The 13274-nt window shown below is 40.7% G+C and overlaps 1 protein-coding gene and 1 long non-coding RNA gene across 5 annotated transcripts in view; one reads left to right on the top strand and one right to left on the bottom strand.

Moving 5' to 3' along the window:
* Positions 1 to 973: 973 nt before the first annotated feature.
* Positions 974 to 13274, bottom strand: part of DNAH12 (dynein axonemal heavy chain 12) — a 218839-nt gene continuing 206538 nt past the window's right edge. For all 4 annotated transcript variants that reach the window (XM_040454701.1, XM_040454703.1, XM_040454702.1 and 1 more), the window contains 6 exons: positions 12906 to 13009; positions 11112 to 11316; positions 5310 to 5447; positions 4777 to 4868; positions 3076 to 3143; positions 974 to 1252 (listed from right to left, as the gene is read on the bottom strand). In XM_040454701.1, the coding sequence (XP_040310635.1) occupies positions 1062 to 1252; positions 3076 to 3143; positions 4777 to 4868; positions 5310 to 5447; positions 11112 to 11316; positions 12906 to 13009 (798 nt within the window). In that variant the 3' untranslated portion in view covers positions 974 to 1061. The remainder of the gene's footprint in view (positions 1253 to 3075; positions 3144 to 4776; positions 4869 to 5309; positions 5448 to 11111; positions 11317 to 12905; positions 13010 to 13274) is intronic.
* LOC121016818 (uncharacterized) lies at positions 6490 to 8063 on the top strand. The gene is made up of 2 exons (XR_005784473.1): positions 6490 to 7087; positions 7198 to 8063. It is a non-coding gene; the product is annotated as an uncharacterized LOC121016818 (long non-coding RNA).

Genomic DNA, 13274 nt, shown 5'->3' with positions numbered 1-13274 from the left:
CAAGAAGCACGCTATGGCCTGGGGTGGACAGGCCTGCCGCCAGCCACCTTATGGCCTCTGTACGCTTCCTGCCCGGGGGACTGTGAGAAATGGAGCTGATGTTGTAAAAGTATGATGTAAGGGGTTACTTCCGGAATTGTTTTGATACTTCCTCATTTATAACCATCTCTGGTAAGTGAGTAGAAAGGGAACTACTGTTGAAGCTGAAGAAATGACTGCACACTTGTGAAAACAGATAATTTCTGATATTAAATTTTATCCAGTGGGACGCTTGGGTGGCTCAGTCGGTTAAGCCGCTGACTTCAGTTTGGGTCATGATCTTGCAGTGTGTGGGTTTGAGCCCCGCATCGGGCTCTGTGCTGACAGCTCAGAGCCTGGAGCCTGCTCCAGATTCTCTCAAAAAATGAATAAAAACATTGTTAAAAAATTTAAAAATTTTATCTAGTTTCCCCAAATATGATTTTCACATATATATCAAAAGTTTCAAGGATTTTTCTCTTTAAAAAAAAAAAGTTCATTTATTGAGTTTTAAAATTTCCTGTCACATGCTTTCCCCTATAAAATTAATAATAGCAATAATTTTTAAAAAGCAATTAAATATAAGGCGATTCCTTATATGACATTTACTTTGAATTATAAAAATAAATTAGAGAAATTTTTTTAAAAAGTTTATTTTGAGAGAGTGCAAGTAGGGGAGGGGCAGAGAGACAGAGAGAGAGGGAATCCCAAGCAGGCTCCACACCATCAGCACAGAGCCCAACATGGGGCTCAAACTCACAAACCGTTAGGTCGCGACCTGAGCTGAAATCAAGAGTTGGACGCCCGAGTCACCCAGGTGCCCCTCAAAGACTTTTCATGTGCTTTCAAGAAACATTTCTCTTCATGTTTTCTAGAAGGCTGTATTGCAGTCAAGAGTGGTACACCAGGGAGGAGAACAGTGCAAAAACCATTTAAAAGAAGGACACAAAGATACTTGATTTCATAACATATGTATTTTGAAGTGAAGACGACATAGATTTTCTTTTTTACTTCTTTCAGATGTTTTCTTAAGTTTGTCCAATTTAGTCATCCAGTTGACAAAGCAAGGCAACCCCACGCTTGATCCAGTGTTGAGTGGGTTGGTCTGTCTTTAACAACATTGCAATAACAAAGTTGGTAGAATGTCCTGTTGTGGAGAGAGTTCCTTTACGTTCACTTGTCTTGTAAAGGGGACAGGTGTAGGCATTCGACTTCACAATCTCAGTCTTTTTAGCTTGGAAAAGAAAGAAATACATTCATTTGCTAAAGGGAAAACAGCCATTGGTACTAAACAACTTTTTTCATACTAAATCTAAGATGATTATGATATTTGAACACTTCAATGCTGTTATTGTTGTTTACAGTTGGGATATAATTATGGCTGTGAAACAAGACAAGTGATTTCATACGGGGCATGATTCTAGGGCTAGAGGACAGGAATCGGTTCTAAGTTCTGATGACTTAGCTGGCATGAAAACACTCCAGAGGACCTGGGAGAGGAGGAGAAGGTAGGGAAGAAGTACTAAAATCCAGCACATGTAATGCAGCAGACCCTGCTGCTTACAGCCCTAATACAAGAAACGCATAGATCAGAGGCAGCAGAACTTACTGTTTGCTTTCAGCAGGTTGTTCTTAAGAAAAACGCACCAGCACTTACCTACTCACAGAAAGAATCTATATATTATCCTTGAAAAGCCAAATATGAGATATTAGGAGTCTTTCTAAACTAAGGCCACATTTCTCATACTTGTAATTGAACTGTGTTAATAAAAATATTTAATGGGCTCAGTGGTGATTGTGGATAATTTGGACATGCTTCCATTGATAGTTATCTGAGGACAAAAAAACCTAGAGAAGAAAAAACAAAAGAATGAGCCTCATTTGTTCGGACTTGTGGGAAAATGATGATGGCCAGAGGAGGGAAGGAGTGAGTCTTTCCCAGGAGGGCAGAGTTGGCTTCCCCGGCCTGCCCACCTGTGACTTGCAACATCTATGCCTGTGGGCACCTGTCTGGGTCCTCGGCCAAGGAGTTTCTTGTAGCCAGAAGAGTCTAGCCCCTGGCTGGTGTCAAGCCTACGTGTCTCTGAGAGGTGTACAAAGGCAGTTCAGAATCAAAATATTGATGGGAAGCCCTGGACTCTGGAAAAGTAGAAGTGGGGGAGGGCAGAGAAAATGTTCCATCCCTTGGGATAAGAGCAAAAAGAGGCAGAATGATATTCCTGAAATAATATGAATGCAACACAAAACGGGAATAATATATTCCCAATGTAAATAGTCACTAAAAACTTTTTTTTTCTTTCTGCAGTTTATTTTTTATCATTTACATCCAAGTTGGTTAGCACATGGTGCAACAATGATTTCAGGAGTAGATTCCTTAAGCCCCTTAACAATTTAGCCCATCCCCCCTGCCACAACCTCTCCAGCAACCCTCTGTTATCCACATTTAAGAGTCTTTTATGTTTTGTCCCCTCCCTGTTTTTATATTACTTTTGCTTCCCTTCCCTTATGTTCATCTGTTCTGTGTCTTAAAGTCCTCATATGAGTGAAGTCATATGATATTTGTCTTTCTCTGACTAATTTCACTTAGCATAATACCCTCTAGTTCCATCCACGTAGTTGCAAATGGCAAGACTTCATTCTTTTTGATTGCCGAGTAATACTCCAGTGTGTGTGTGTGTGTGTGTGTGTGTGTGTGTGTGTGTGTACTGCATCTTCTTAAAAAATTTTTTAATGTTTATTCATTTTTGAGAGAGACAGAGCATGGTGGGGGAGGGGCAGAGAGAAAGAAGGAGACAGAATCCAAAGCAGGCTCCAGGCTCTGAGCTGTCAGTACAGAGCCCGACGCAGGGCTTAAACTCACAAGCTGTGAGATCATGACCTGAGCAGAAGTCAGACACTTAACCAACTGAGCCACCCAGGTGGCCCTAAGCCACTATTTATTGTAACTGAACAAAGTCTTAATAGATTTGAGCAGAGACTTATTTGGGGGAGCCATTAAAAAATGTCTATCATTATCCTCCCTAAAACTCTAACAAATTTTGTTAGGAGTATATTTACTTGGTTTTATCCATATGATGGGCATCAGGTCAAAGAGAAGTTTGGGATGTTGCTCAGCAAGCAATCCACTGTGAAGAGAAATGGAAATATTTATTAGAAATAAGATGAAATTTGCTTCTAGAAATTGCTACTGAGATATTGGCTTTTAATACAAGAGAGGACTGGAAATATGCAGAGAAAGAAATACAAAACAAAACCAAGGAGGAAGCAATGAATAACAGTGGACAAATACCAATTCTTGCCGCTTTTTAAGTACCATCCATGAAGCACACACTATCTTATCACATTTGATCATCACCATGATCTTGTCCCCTTCCTTTTCCACACACAGGTGAACAGTGAAGGCTCAGAGAGGTTGAACAGTTTTCTCATAGTAACACAGCTCTTACGTGCCAGAGTCAGGATTCAAACGTGCATCTGCCTGTCTAGTAAACCTGTCTCCTTTTCCCTGTGCTATATTGTTTATTTATTTGTTTGAGAAAAGGAGGGAGGGAAGGAAAGGGAGGGACAGGAGAAAAGATGAATACATATATTCATCTATGTAAGTTAAATGATAAAAATGGAGAGGTGTGCATCGGTGGCTTAGTCAGTTGGTTAAGCGTCTGACTCTTGATTTCAGCTCAGGTCATGACCTCACGGTTTGTGAGATCAAGCCCTGCGTAGAGCTCCATGCTGACAGTACAAAGCCTGCTTGGGAATCTCTCTCTCTCTCTCTCTCTCTCTCTCTCTCTCTCTTTCAAAATAAACTTAAAAAAAAAAAAAAAGGAAGAGAGAAATAACCAAATGAACTAGGCGCAGCTAAGTCTGCTCAGAGCTCGGTCTTGGAATTATCTTTGTAATAATACAAAGGAGCTCCTTCCTGCTCCTCCTCAAGCGATTTTCTGGGTCTCAACATTCAACCCTCCCTTGAGAGCAAAGCCTAGCCCTGACCCTGGAAATAGAGGGTTATGCTTATTAACGGACTGATAAAGAGCAGGGCTCCAAGGGAAATAGTCTCTCCTCTTCTCTCTTACCCCTATGTATCTTATTTATTTTTTTAAATTTTATTTATTTTTGAGACAGAGTGAGAGTGCAGAAGAGGTGCAGAGAGAGAGAGAAGGAGACAGAGGATCCGAAGTGGGCTGCATGCTGACAACAGAGAGCCCGATGTGGAGCTTGAACTCTGTGAGATCATGACCTGAGCTGAAGTCAAGAGCCAGGCGCTTAACTGACTGAGCCACCAAGGCCCCCCACCGCTACGCATTTTAAAAAGAATAGCAATGCTTGGTTTCCTAAGCTGGAAATTCAGTATTTATTTTAAATATTTATTTATTTTGTCATATAAGAGAAAGTTTTCCATTCACTAACAGAAATGGGAAGTTCATTCTAACTGTGAAATGTTCAAAAGTTAGGTGCTCCTGCACATTACAAAATGGAAGGTAACAGTCTTAAAACAGAAGAAGTAAGAAATAATTTCAACTAACTTTTCTAGTCATAAGACCATTGAAATATTAACTAAAAATTCTTCAGGACCTAAAAATACTCACTTATCAATTGCCCCAGCCTGAGTAATGATTTATGGCAAGAATTCTGATATTGTTTTTTACTTGCCATAGTCCCTAGAAGAGCCCTTTTGTTGCAGGGGTGGGGTGGGGTGGGTGGGAAGCAGTGTTTTACTTATTCATCTGCAGTGAAGAAGTCTCGGCAGTTGAAAGCCCTGACCTTGTTCGGGACCAGCGTGCTCCATCAAGATATAACCCGTGGATGTAAACGCCGTCCTCTGGCGCCGTCTCAGATGTATCTGAAGGAGTAACCTGAAGGGAGAGGCACATGCTAATAACGGTCTCTTCCCCAGACAACTTTGTCTCAGAAGGAAAACATCTGCTCAATTTTCAGAACATACTCAGGGAAACGCGACTATATGATAGGTTGTGAAACTATAAATTTTTCAGTAGGAGTGTAAGTGTCAAAATGTATAATACAGTTCTTTTTGAAGCATTTTATCACTTTTTATTGTACCTCATGTTTTTGCTGAAACCGGAGAGCAGCATTAGATGATCTAAGTTAAAAATGGAGATATATATCTAAGTCCTATCAGACGTAGCAAGGCAAACATACACTTTCTTCATGAAACACAAAGAATGGAAAGAAGTCATTTATAATGGACCATAAAGATATGAATCCTGCATATCTTCCTTGATTAACTACATGATTTTGAAATAATGATATACTGTGGAATTCAGGGGGGTTTGTACCTCAAATTCATATCCTAATAAGTCAATAGGGATGGTATATTTTCTGGCATAATTCTGCATCGCTCCAGTGAGAAAGGCTTGGGTGAAAAAGAATCCTGAGAGCCAAAACACACAAGGTTTTCCTGAAGTATACCAGTCCTGGAAGGAGAAAACACAATGCACTATGTTCATTTCCAAACTCACATGAGCACCACCTGATCTGTAATTCCTGATTCTGGCTTGTGTGTTGTCCACACTTTCCACCACAGGACTCTCTTCCCCGACACAAACACGCAACCTACCTTGACCTTCTACCTCTTTTCCCTTATAGTCACTCTTCTTGGATAATTCAAACTAATTTTAACATTAACCTGAATAACACAAAGTTTGAAAGGTTCAAATCTACAAAGAGCTGAGAGTAAATTATTTGGGGATGTGTGACTTACTCCCACTCAAAAGCAACCATCTTCAGATATCTCATGCGGTATATGACAGAGTGTTGATTCCAGCTCCTTAAAACTCTGGACTCCCCCCTGCCTCCACGCTTACTTCAGTTCAGATGTCCATTGTCTTTTTTCTGTATCGATGTGCACGTCTTCTCACTTCTCCCCTCTCTCTGCTCAGTACATCTAGAGTAATGTTTCCAGAGTATACCTCACCATGCATGGTTTGGATTGGATTTAGCATCTTGCATAATTCTTCAGTAATCTGCTACTACTCTACCAAATTAAAGTCTAAGCACCTTAGTCTCCTATTTAACATACTTCATAATCTAGCCCCAAATTGTATTTCCAGCTTGATTCCTTTTTAAAATGTTTATGTTTATTTATTTATTTTGAGACAGAGTGTGTGCACACAAGCGGGGAGGGGCAGAAAGAGAGGGAGGGAGAGAATCCCAAGCAGGCTCTGCTCTGTGAGTGCAGAGCCTGACGAGGGGCTTGAACTCATGAGCTATGACATCATAACCTGAGCCAAAACCAAGAGTCGGATGCTCAGTTGACTGAGCCATCCAGGCACCACCCCCGCCCCCCAGCTTGATCCCTTAACAGAAGACCATGGGGGAGGGGAAGGGGAAAAAAAAGTTACAGAGAGGGAAGGAGGCAAACCATAAGAGATTCTTAAATACAGAGAACAAACTAAGGGTAGATGGGGGGTGGGGGAGAGGGGAAAGTGGGTGATGGGCAGGGAGGAGGGCACTTGTTGGGATGAGCACTGGGTGTTGTATGGAAAAGAATTTGACAATAAATTATATTAAAAATATAAATAAATAAACAATTCTCCTTCAAGCATCTTACATTATAACCAGGCTACACTATGTGCTGGTCTTTTCTCTGCATTGGGTGGACATCTGTTGTATTTTCTGCTTGTCTTAAAGTGACACTACTCTTCCATCCTTCTGGAAGAAGAACCTTTCTATACTCTCAACCCAAGCCCTTCTGGTGCAAGAACTCCACTTCCTGGGGTGGGCATGTGATTCCTGCCTGGCCAATGATACCCCCCAGTCATAGTGATTGATACAGGAATGGACATGTGACCCAGGCAAAGACAGAGATGTGGAGACTCTTGCTAGGACTTTTGGGGAAAAGATGCTCAGCTATTTGAAGTTGTGTGGATGTGAGGCCAGAGTTGCTGCTGCTGTTTTGCTACCATCACATGAACCTACCTGAGAATGGAGTCAACCCTCAGAGAAATGGAGCCAGGAAATGAGGTGCAAGAATCCAGGACCAGGGCACTATTTTGTACCCCAGATCACCTCCTTCCTGGAGCCACTTGGCCCCCTGGATTTTTCAATTACTGAGGTAATAAACTTTATTTTTGTATATGTCAAATTTTGCAACAGGATCAATTCTAAATGATACAGTGCCTTTCATTACTCAGCTATCTCTAAGTTCTTTTCCTTTTTTTACAGTGTCTGAAACCTCTCATAGTTTAGACCTGGCTCAAATGCTTCTTCATCCAATAAACAAACCCTGCTTTCCTGAGCTAGAAGAACTCTCTCCCTCTGAATTCCCAGAGCATTTTACAAGTTGATCTGCTATGACACATCCCTTACTCTATTATATTCGTGGTTGGTTTGTTTTTTCTTAGATACATAGCTTATCCCCCTGTAGGCTATTGACAACTTGAAGGCAGGGCTTACGTTGTCATTGCCTTTTGATCTCACAAAGCACACAACAAGATGTTTCGGACAAAATGGGTCTCAATTCACATTAGTTGAGAGAACAGATGAATCAATAAAATGAACTTTGTCTCTGAGCAAGCAGTGCACTGTGGGAAGAAGCCAGCTTTGCTTCCTGGGAGGAAGAGAACAAACCACTGCTGGAGATGTTGCAATAGTCCAAGCTACCAAATCAAGAAGAGGTAGAGAAAGAGGCGGGGCTTGACAAGGACACAAGCCAGGCAGATCCAGCACTGTGCACAAGAAAGCTGTAAGAACCCAGAAGGCAAGTGTATAGAAAATTCCCTGGCTCACTTCAGGGCTTCATTTAGCCAAGAATGTCATGAGTGGGTCAGTGACTTGTACAGAATTTCTGAATTAGCTACCATTTACTGGGTGCTTAGTGCTTGCCAGGCATTGTGCTAAGCACTTGACATGCATCACCTCATTTAGTCCACAAAATAACTCCGTGAGTTATTCCTCCCATTTTACAGACAAGGAAACTGGAGTGCAGAAAGATGAGTAATATCTTGCTCCAAGTCACACAGTCACTAAGTGTCAGATCCAGGATTTAACCTGAGAGTATAACCAGTGTGTAAAACGCTTAGAAAAAAAAATAAAAAGCACAAGAAGGAGAAAGGGAAGATAAATAGGGTAAATGGTGATAGAGAAATGAGGAAAAGACAGAAACTCCAGATGACTCATTTGCTTAATTAAGAAGCATTAGGAGATGAAGTCAAGACTCCAGGAGAGGGGGAGCCTGGGTGGCTCAGTTGGTTAAGTGTCTGACTTTGGCTCAGGTCATGATCTCACGGTTTGTGGGTTCAAGCTCTGCATTGGGTTCTCTGGTGTCAGCACAGAGCCTGCTTCAGATCCTCTGTCCACCCCCCCCCCCCCCCCCCCTCCCCCGGGCTTGTGCTGTGTCTCTCCCAAAAAAAAAAAAACCGTTAAAAAAAAAAAGAGTCCAGGAGAAAGAAAGGTAAGAGGAAAACTGTATGGCTTCTCTAAGGGTAAGAGGACAATGGGGACAGATCCATTCAGAGGGAGGCATGTGGCGAAGGATGATAGAGGTACCTGATAATAGAGTGAGGTCTTTCTTACTCATTCGAATGGAATGATTCCAAGGGAAAATCCAGATTTCAGGAAGTAGGGAGTTGGACATGAACTTCACATCAACAACAAAAGGAATTTGTCCTGGAGACTATCCCTGCTGGCACCATGCCAGGACCCCTCTGAAAGACCAAGGTAATGGCTCTTGAATGCCCTTCAGGAAGAAGCAGTATATGGAAAGTGCAAGCAGTTCCAAAAAAAGCTTGGGAAATGAACTGGAGTATAAAAAAAAGGAAGACCGTGACAAGGGGAGGATATGATTAACTACAAGGCAAATGCCTTTTCTTTCTTTATTTTTTTTTAGTATTTATTTTTGAGAGAGACATACAGACAGAGGGTGAGCAGGGGAGGGGCCGAAAGAGAGAGGGAGACACAGAATCCATAGAAGCCTCCAGGTTCTGAGCTGTGAGCACAGAGCCCAACACAGGGCTCGAACTCACAAGCCGTGAGATCATGACCTGAGCCAAAATTAGATGCTTAACCGACTGAGCCACCAGGTGCCCCTAAGGTAAATGCTGTTGATAAGGGATGGGAAGAGGCAGGTCCACACAGGAGGAACTCCGAAGACATGTTGTACATGTGGCCAGGATTCACCTAGTAGACACAGTTTACCTATCAAATTAGCAAAGATAAAAAACAACATATATCTGAGAAACAGGCCCTCTTATTCACTATTGTTGGGGATACAATTAAATAATTTTTCTGGCTGATTAGGTAATATCAAAACCCTAAAAATCAAAACCTTAAAATATCAAAAACCCTAAAAATACCCAAATGGAATTGATTACAGCATTAAAAGAATGAAGATCCACTGACCAAACGAATAAGGATTCACTGAACAAGAGGAATTTTTCTAGAAACGCAAGGATGGTTTTCCACTTGGAAATCTAGTGAATAGTTCAATGCAATAATAAGCTAAAGAGGGGGAAAAAATCACATCATTAGCAATAAATGCTGAAAAGGCATTTGATAAAGTTCAACAATTTATGATTTTACCAAAGAATAGTCCACTTTTACTGAATTCTTACCACATACCATGGATTGTTACCCTATGAGGTAAAATTAAACATTTTATGGATGAGAAAACCATTATGTGGCAACTCTTCTAGAGCCTGAACACTGACAACCCCAATGTAGACTGTTTCTTTTGTTAAATGTAAAATCTATACAACCAGCTCCTATAAATTAATTTTTAAGAAATAGTTCAAAAGAAAAATGGGCCTAGAAGGAGACGAAGAGGCGATTCATAGGAGAAAATACAAATGGTAAGCACACACACCAAAAGAAACACAAGCTCACCAGTTACCAACAACAACAAAAAAAGCAAATTGAAATAATAAGATATTATCAATCTATTCAATTGGTAAAAATTAAAAAGGGGTATATGAGAAAGCTGCTCTCTCCACATCCTCACAAGCACTGGCTATTTTATGATTAGCTTCTACAGTGAAACAAATAAAGCTCTTCTGTAATAAAAAGGCAACTAGGGACACCTGGGTGACTCAGTCGTTTAAGTGTCCAACTCTTGATTTTGGCTCAAGTCATGATCTCACTGTTGGTTGTGAGATCAAGCCCCAAGTCTGGTTCCGTGCTGGGTGTGGAGCCTGCTTAAGATCCGCCCTTGCTCTCTCTCTCTCTCTCTCTCTCTCTCTCTCTCTCACTCTGCCCCTCCCCCCCTAAAAAAAGAAAAAAAAAAGGCAACTAAACAGGGAAAGGTCATATACCTAATTTGAATTTCCAAAAAGTGTTTTTGGGGCTCTCCCCAACTCTCATAAATATTAACCCACATAAATATTAACCCCACATAAATATTAACCATACAATGGGGGCAAGCCAAGGAGCTAAGGAAGAGAAATAGTGCCCTGGACATCCTTTATATGTGTATTTTGGGATGGAGGGTGGAGACTTAAAAGCATTCAACGTTTCCCTGGTTTTATGAGATAAGGGATAAGAACATGGATTTTAAGACAGTGGCCAATTATTGGTAAATCCAGATCTCAGGCTCTTTTTTGAGATTTACCCCCAGTATTAAAACTACAAGACCAAGTATGTGGTCTCAGAGAACCACAGACTTAGAATCTTTTTTTTTTCCATGTTTTGTTTATTTTTGAGAGGGAGAGCATGAGTGGGGGAGGGGCAGAGAGGGAAAGAGAAAATCCCAAGCAGGCTCTGTGCTGACAGCAGTGAGCCCAATGTGGGGCTTGAACTCATGAACTGTGAGATCGTGACCTGAGCTGAAGTCAGACATTCAACCAACTGAGCCACCCAGGTGCCCCAAACTTAGAACGTTAAAAAAATATGTCACATTTTACTTGGACTATGTAAAGTAAAATTTTAATTTTCTACTGAGTACTTTGAAATATGTGTAATTTTTAACATTCTAAAATTTTGGTTAAATTACCATGAAACCAGTAACCACATTCCATTCAACCCAGAGATACCGAAGTGACCAGAGTGTTTTCTAATCTCTCCCCAGTCAACCAAAAACTAAAATTATACACACACACACACACACACACACACACACACACACACACACACACATAATCCTTTACCTGTAAAAAGTTCAACCGGGCTAGAAAATCTGTGATGTAACTTCCTAGGGGTTTAAGACTTGGATATGATCGTGCAGCCCACATTTCTGGAACCTTTCCAACAAGCAAACTGCCAGAGAGTGCCTCCAGTGCAGAATCCATTACGACCAAACCCTTAATAGCTTTTTCAAGGTCCCGTAGAGTATTGCGTATAGTTCTAATTAAACTGCAAAGAAAAGAATCACATTATCATTGTACATACGCTGGTAAATATCAACATACTGTTTTTCCAGAAAAAGAAATCTCACTCACAGCTTTATGGGAGTGTTTCCCCGAATGTACTCACCTCCCTCTTGGTAATGGAAGGTACTTTTAGGTGATACTTGGATGAACTTTTTTTTTAAGTTTATTTATTTTGAAAGAGAGAGAGCATGAGAGAGGCAGAGAGAGGGGGAGAGAGAGAATCCTAAGCAGGCTCCGCACTGTCAGTGCAGAGCTCAATGCAGGGTTTGAGCTCACAAACTGTGAGATCATGACTTGAGCCAAAATCAAGAGTTGGATGCTTAACCGACTGAGCCACCCATGCACGCCTGGATGAAACTTTTTCATTTTAATCATTACATAATACAGAAAATGGTACCAAACAGCATATCAAAATTGTTTTCTGGGTGTTATGGCTTAAGACCAGGCTAATTTAAGCAGAGGATGATTTGGGGGAAAATATTAGGTAAATGATGTTCCAGATGGCATGAAAATATGGAAGAGTTATAAACGTGTAATGCAAAGGCTGACATTTGTGAAATGATGCATTAAAGCATAAAGCATATATTCACTGATATGCTTGCAAAGACTTTGCTTCTCACATAGGCCCAAACTGCTGAGAACACCATAAATATACCTGAAGTAAGGGTTTGAGGCTAGAAGCCTAAGCAACAGAGAGATAATATGGTAGTACATATAAACATGTATGGTCTTTAAACAAGAAATACTAAACTAAGGCATCATAGTGTTTTAATATGTTTTGTTTTTAAATGTCAGCAAATCCTGAAACCCAAATAAACTTGAAAACATCTTAGAAAATTCATGACCAAAACAATTTCTCCATCCCTTAAGCCGTATTGTACTGTAGAAAATTCAGTGAAAAAATTCAAAGGGGCACCTGGGTGGCTCAGTCAGTTAAGTGTCTGACTCTTGATTTCAGCTCAGGTCATGATCTCATGGTTCATGAGTTTGAGCCCCATGTTAGGCGCTGTGCTAACAGTGTGGAACTTGCTTGGGATTCTTTTTTCCTCTCTCTCTCTGCCCCTCCCTCACTCTCTCCCTCTTTCAAGATACATAAACAAACATTTAAAAAATTCAAAGCAAAAATTTGTTTGCTATCATGGGGTACCTAATCAACCTAGGTTGGACTCAGGAAGAAAAGGGAGGGTGCATGTGTCACATGGTGGAACAATGACAAAAGAGGTAACTACATACAGGCTCAATTAATATTCATTTGGTCCTGAGTTCCTGAGGAGACTAGTAAAGGATGGATGAAAAATTATGATGAATGAATATTTTCACATAAATTTCACAAAAATAAATTCACATGTAAGTAAAAATAGATCTCATTTCCATCATCATTTTTGCATTCTAAAAGATACCCTCGCTTCTGGGGCGGAAGATGATACAACTTTAAAGAGTAGGAGTGGATCCTAAGGAAATGGCAGGTTTGGATAATTTTTTCTTAAAATTTTAATGTGTTTTTTTTTTTTTTTTTTTTTTTATCAACTTGGGTTGGTTGTCTTCTGAACCCAAAAGGGTAGAGATCCTTACTTGTTAAATCTTTCCATTTCTTGTACTAACACAGTATTCATGCTCTCTTCATAGCTCACAGGATACTTCAATAGTGCTGTTTCAATGTTGAAATCATTCGGTAGCTAAGAGAATGGGTTTGGAAGGTCACATATTACACTCAGAATGGATAATTCACTTCATTCAGCTGTCCTATCACTAATAGCTAACATGAGGCAGTTACTGTGGGCTGAGCATTGTGCTAGCTGCTTCCCATACATTATCTCATTTCACCTTTACCTTACACTCTCAGGTGGCCATTATCATCTCCATTATACAGATGAGGATATTCAAGTACAGTTAACCCTTGAACAGTGCAGGTTAGGGCACCGACTCCACACCCCCCCCCCC

This window comes from Herpailurus yagouaroundi, unplaced genomic scaffold (assembly GCF_014898765.1).
Source record: "Herpailurus yagouaroundi ecotype Mexico unplaced genomic scaffold, PumYag 213, whole genome shotgun sequence".
Taxonomy (NCBI): domain Eukaryota; kingdom Metazoa; phylum Chordata; class Mammalia; order Carnivora; family Felidae; genus Herpailurus; species Herpailurus yagouaroundi.
The sequence above is the reverse complement of the archived record's forward strand: the minus strand, read 5'-3'. Positions and strand labels throughout refer to the sequence as shown.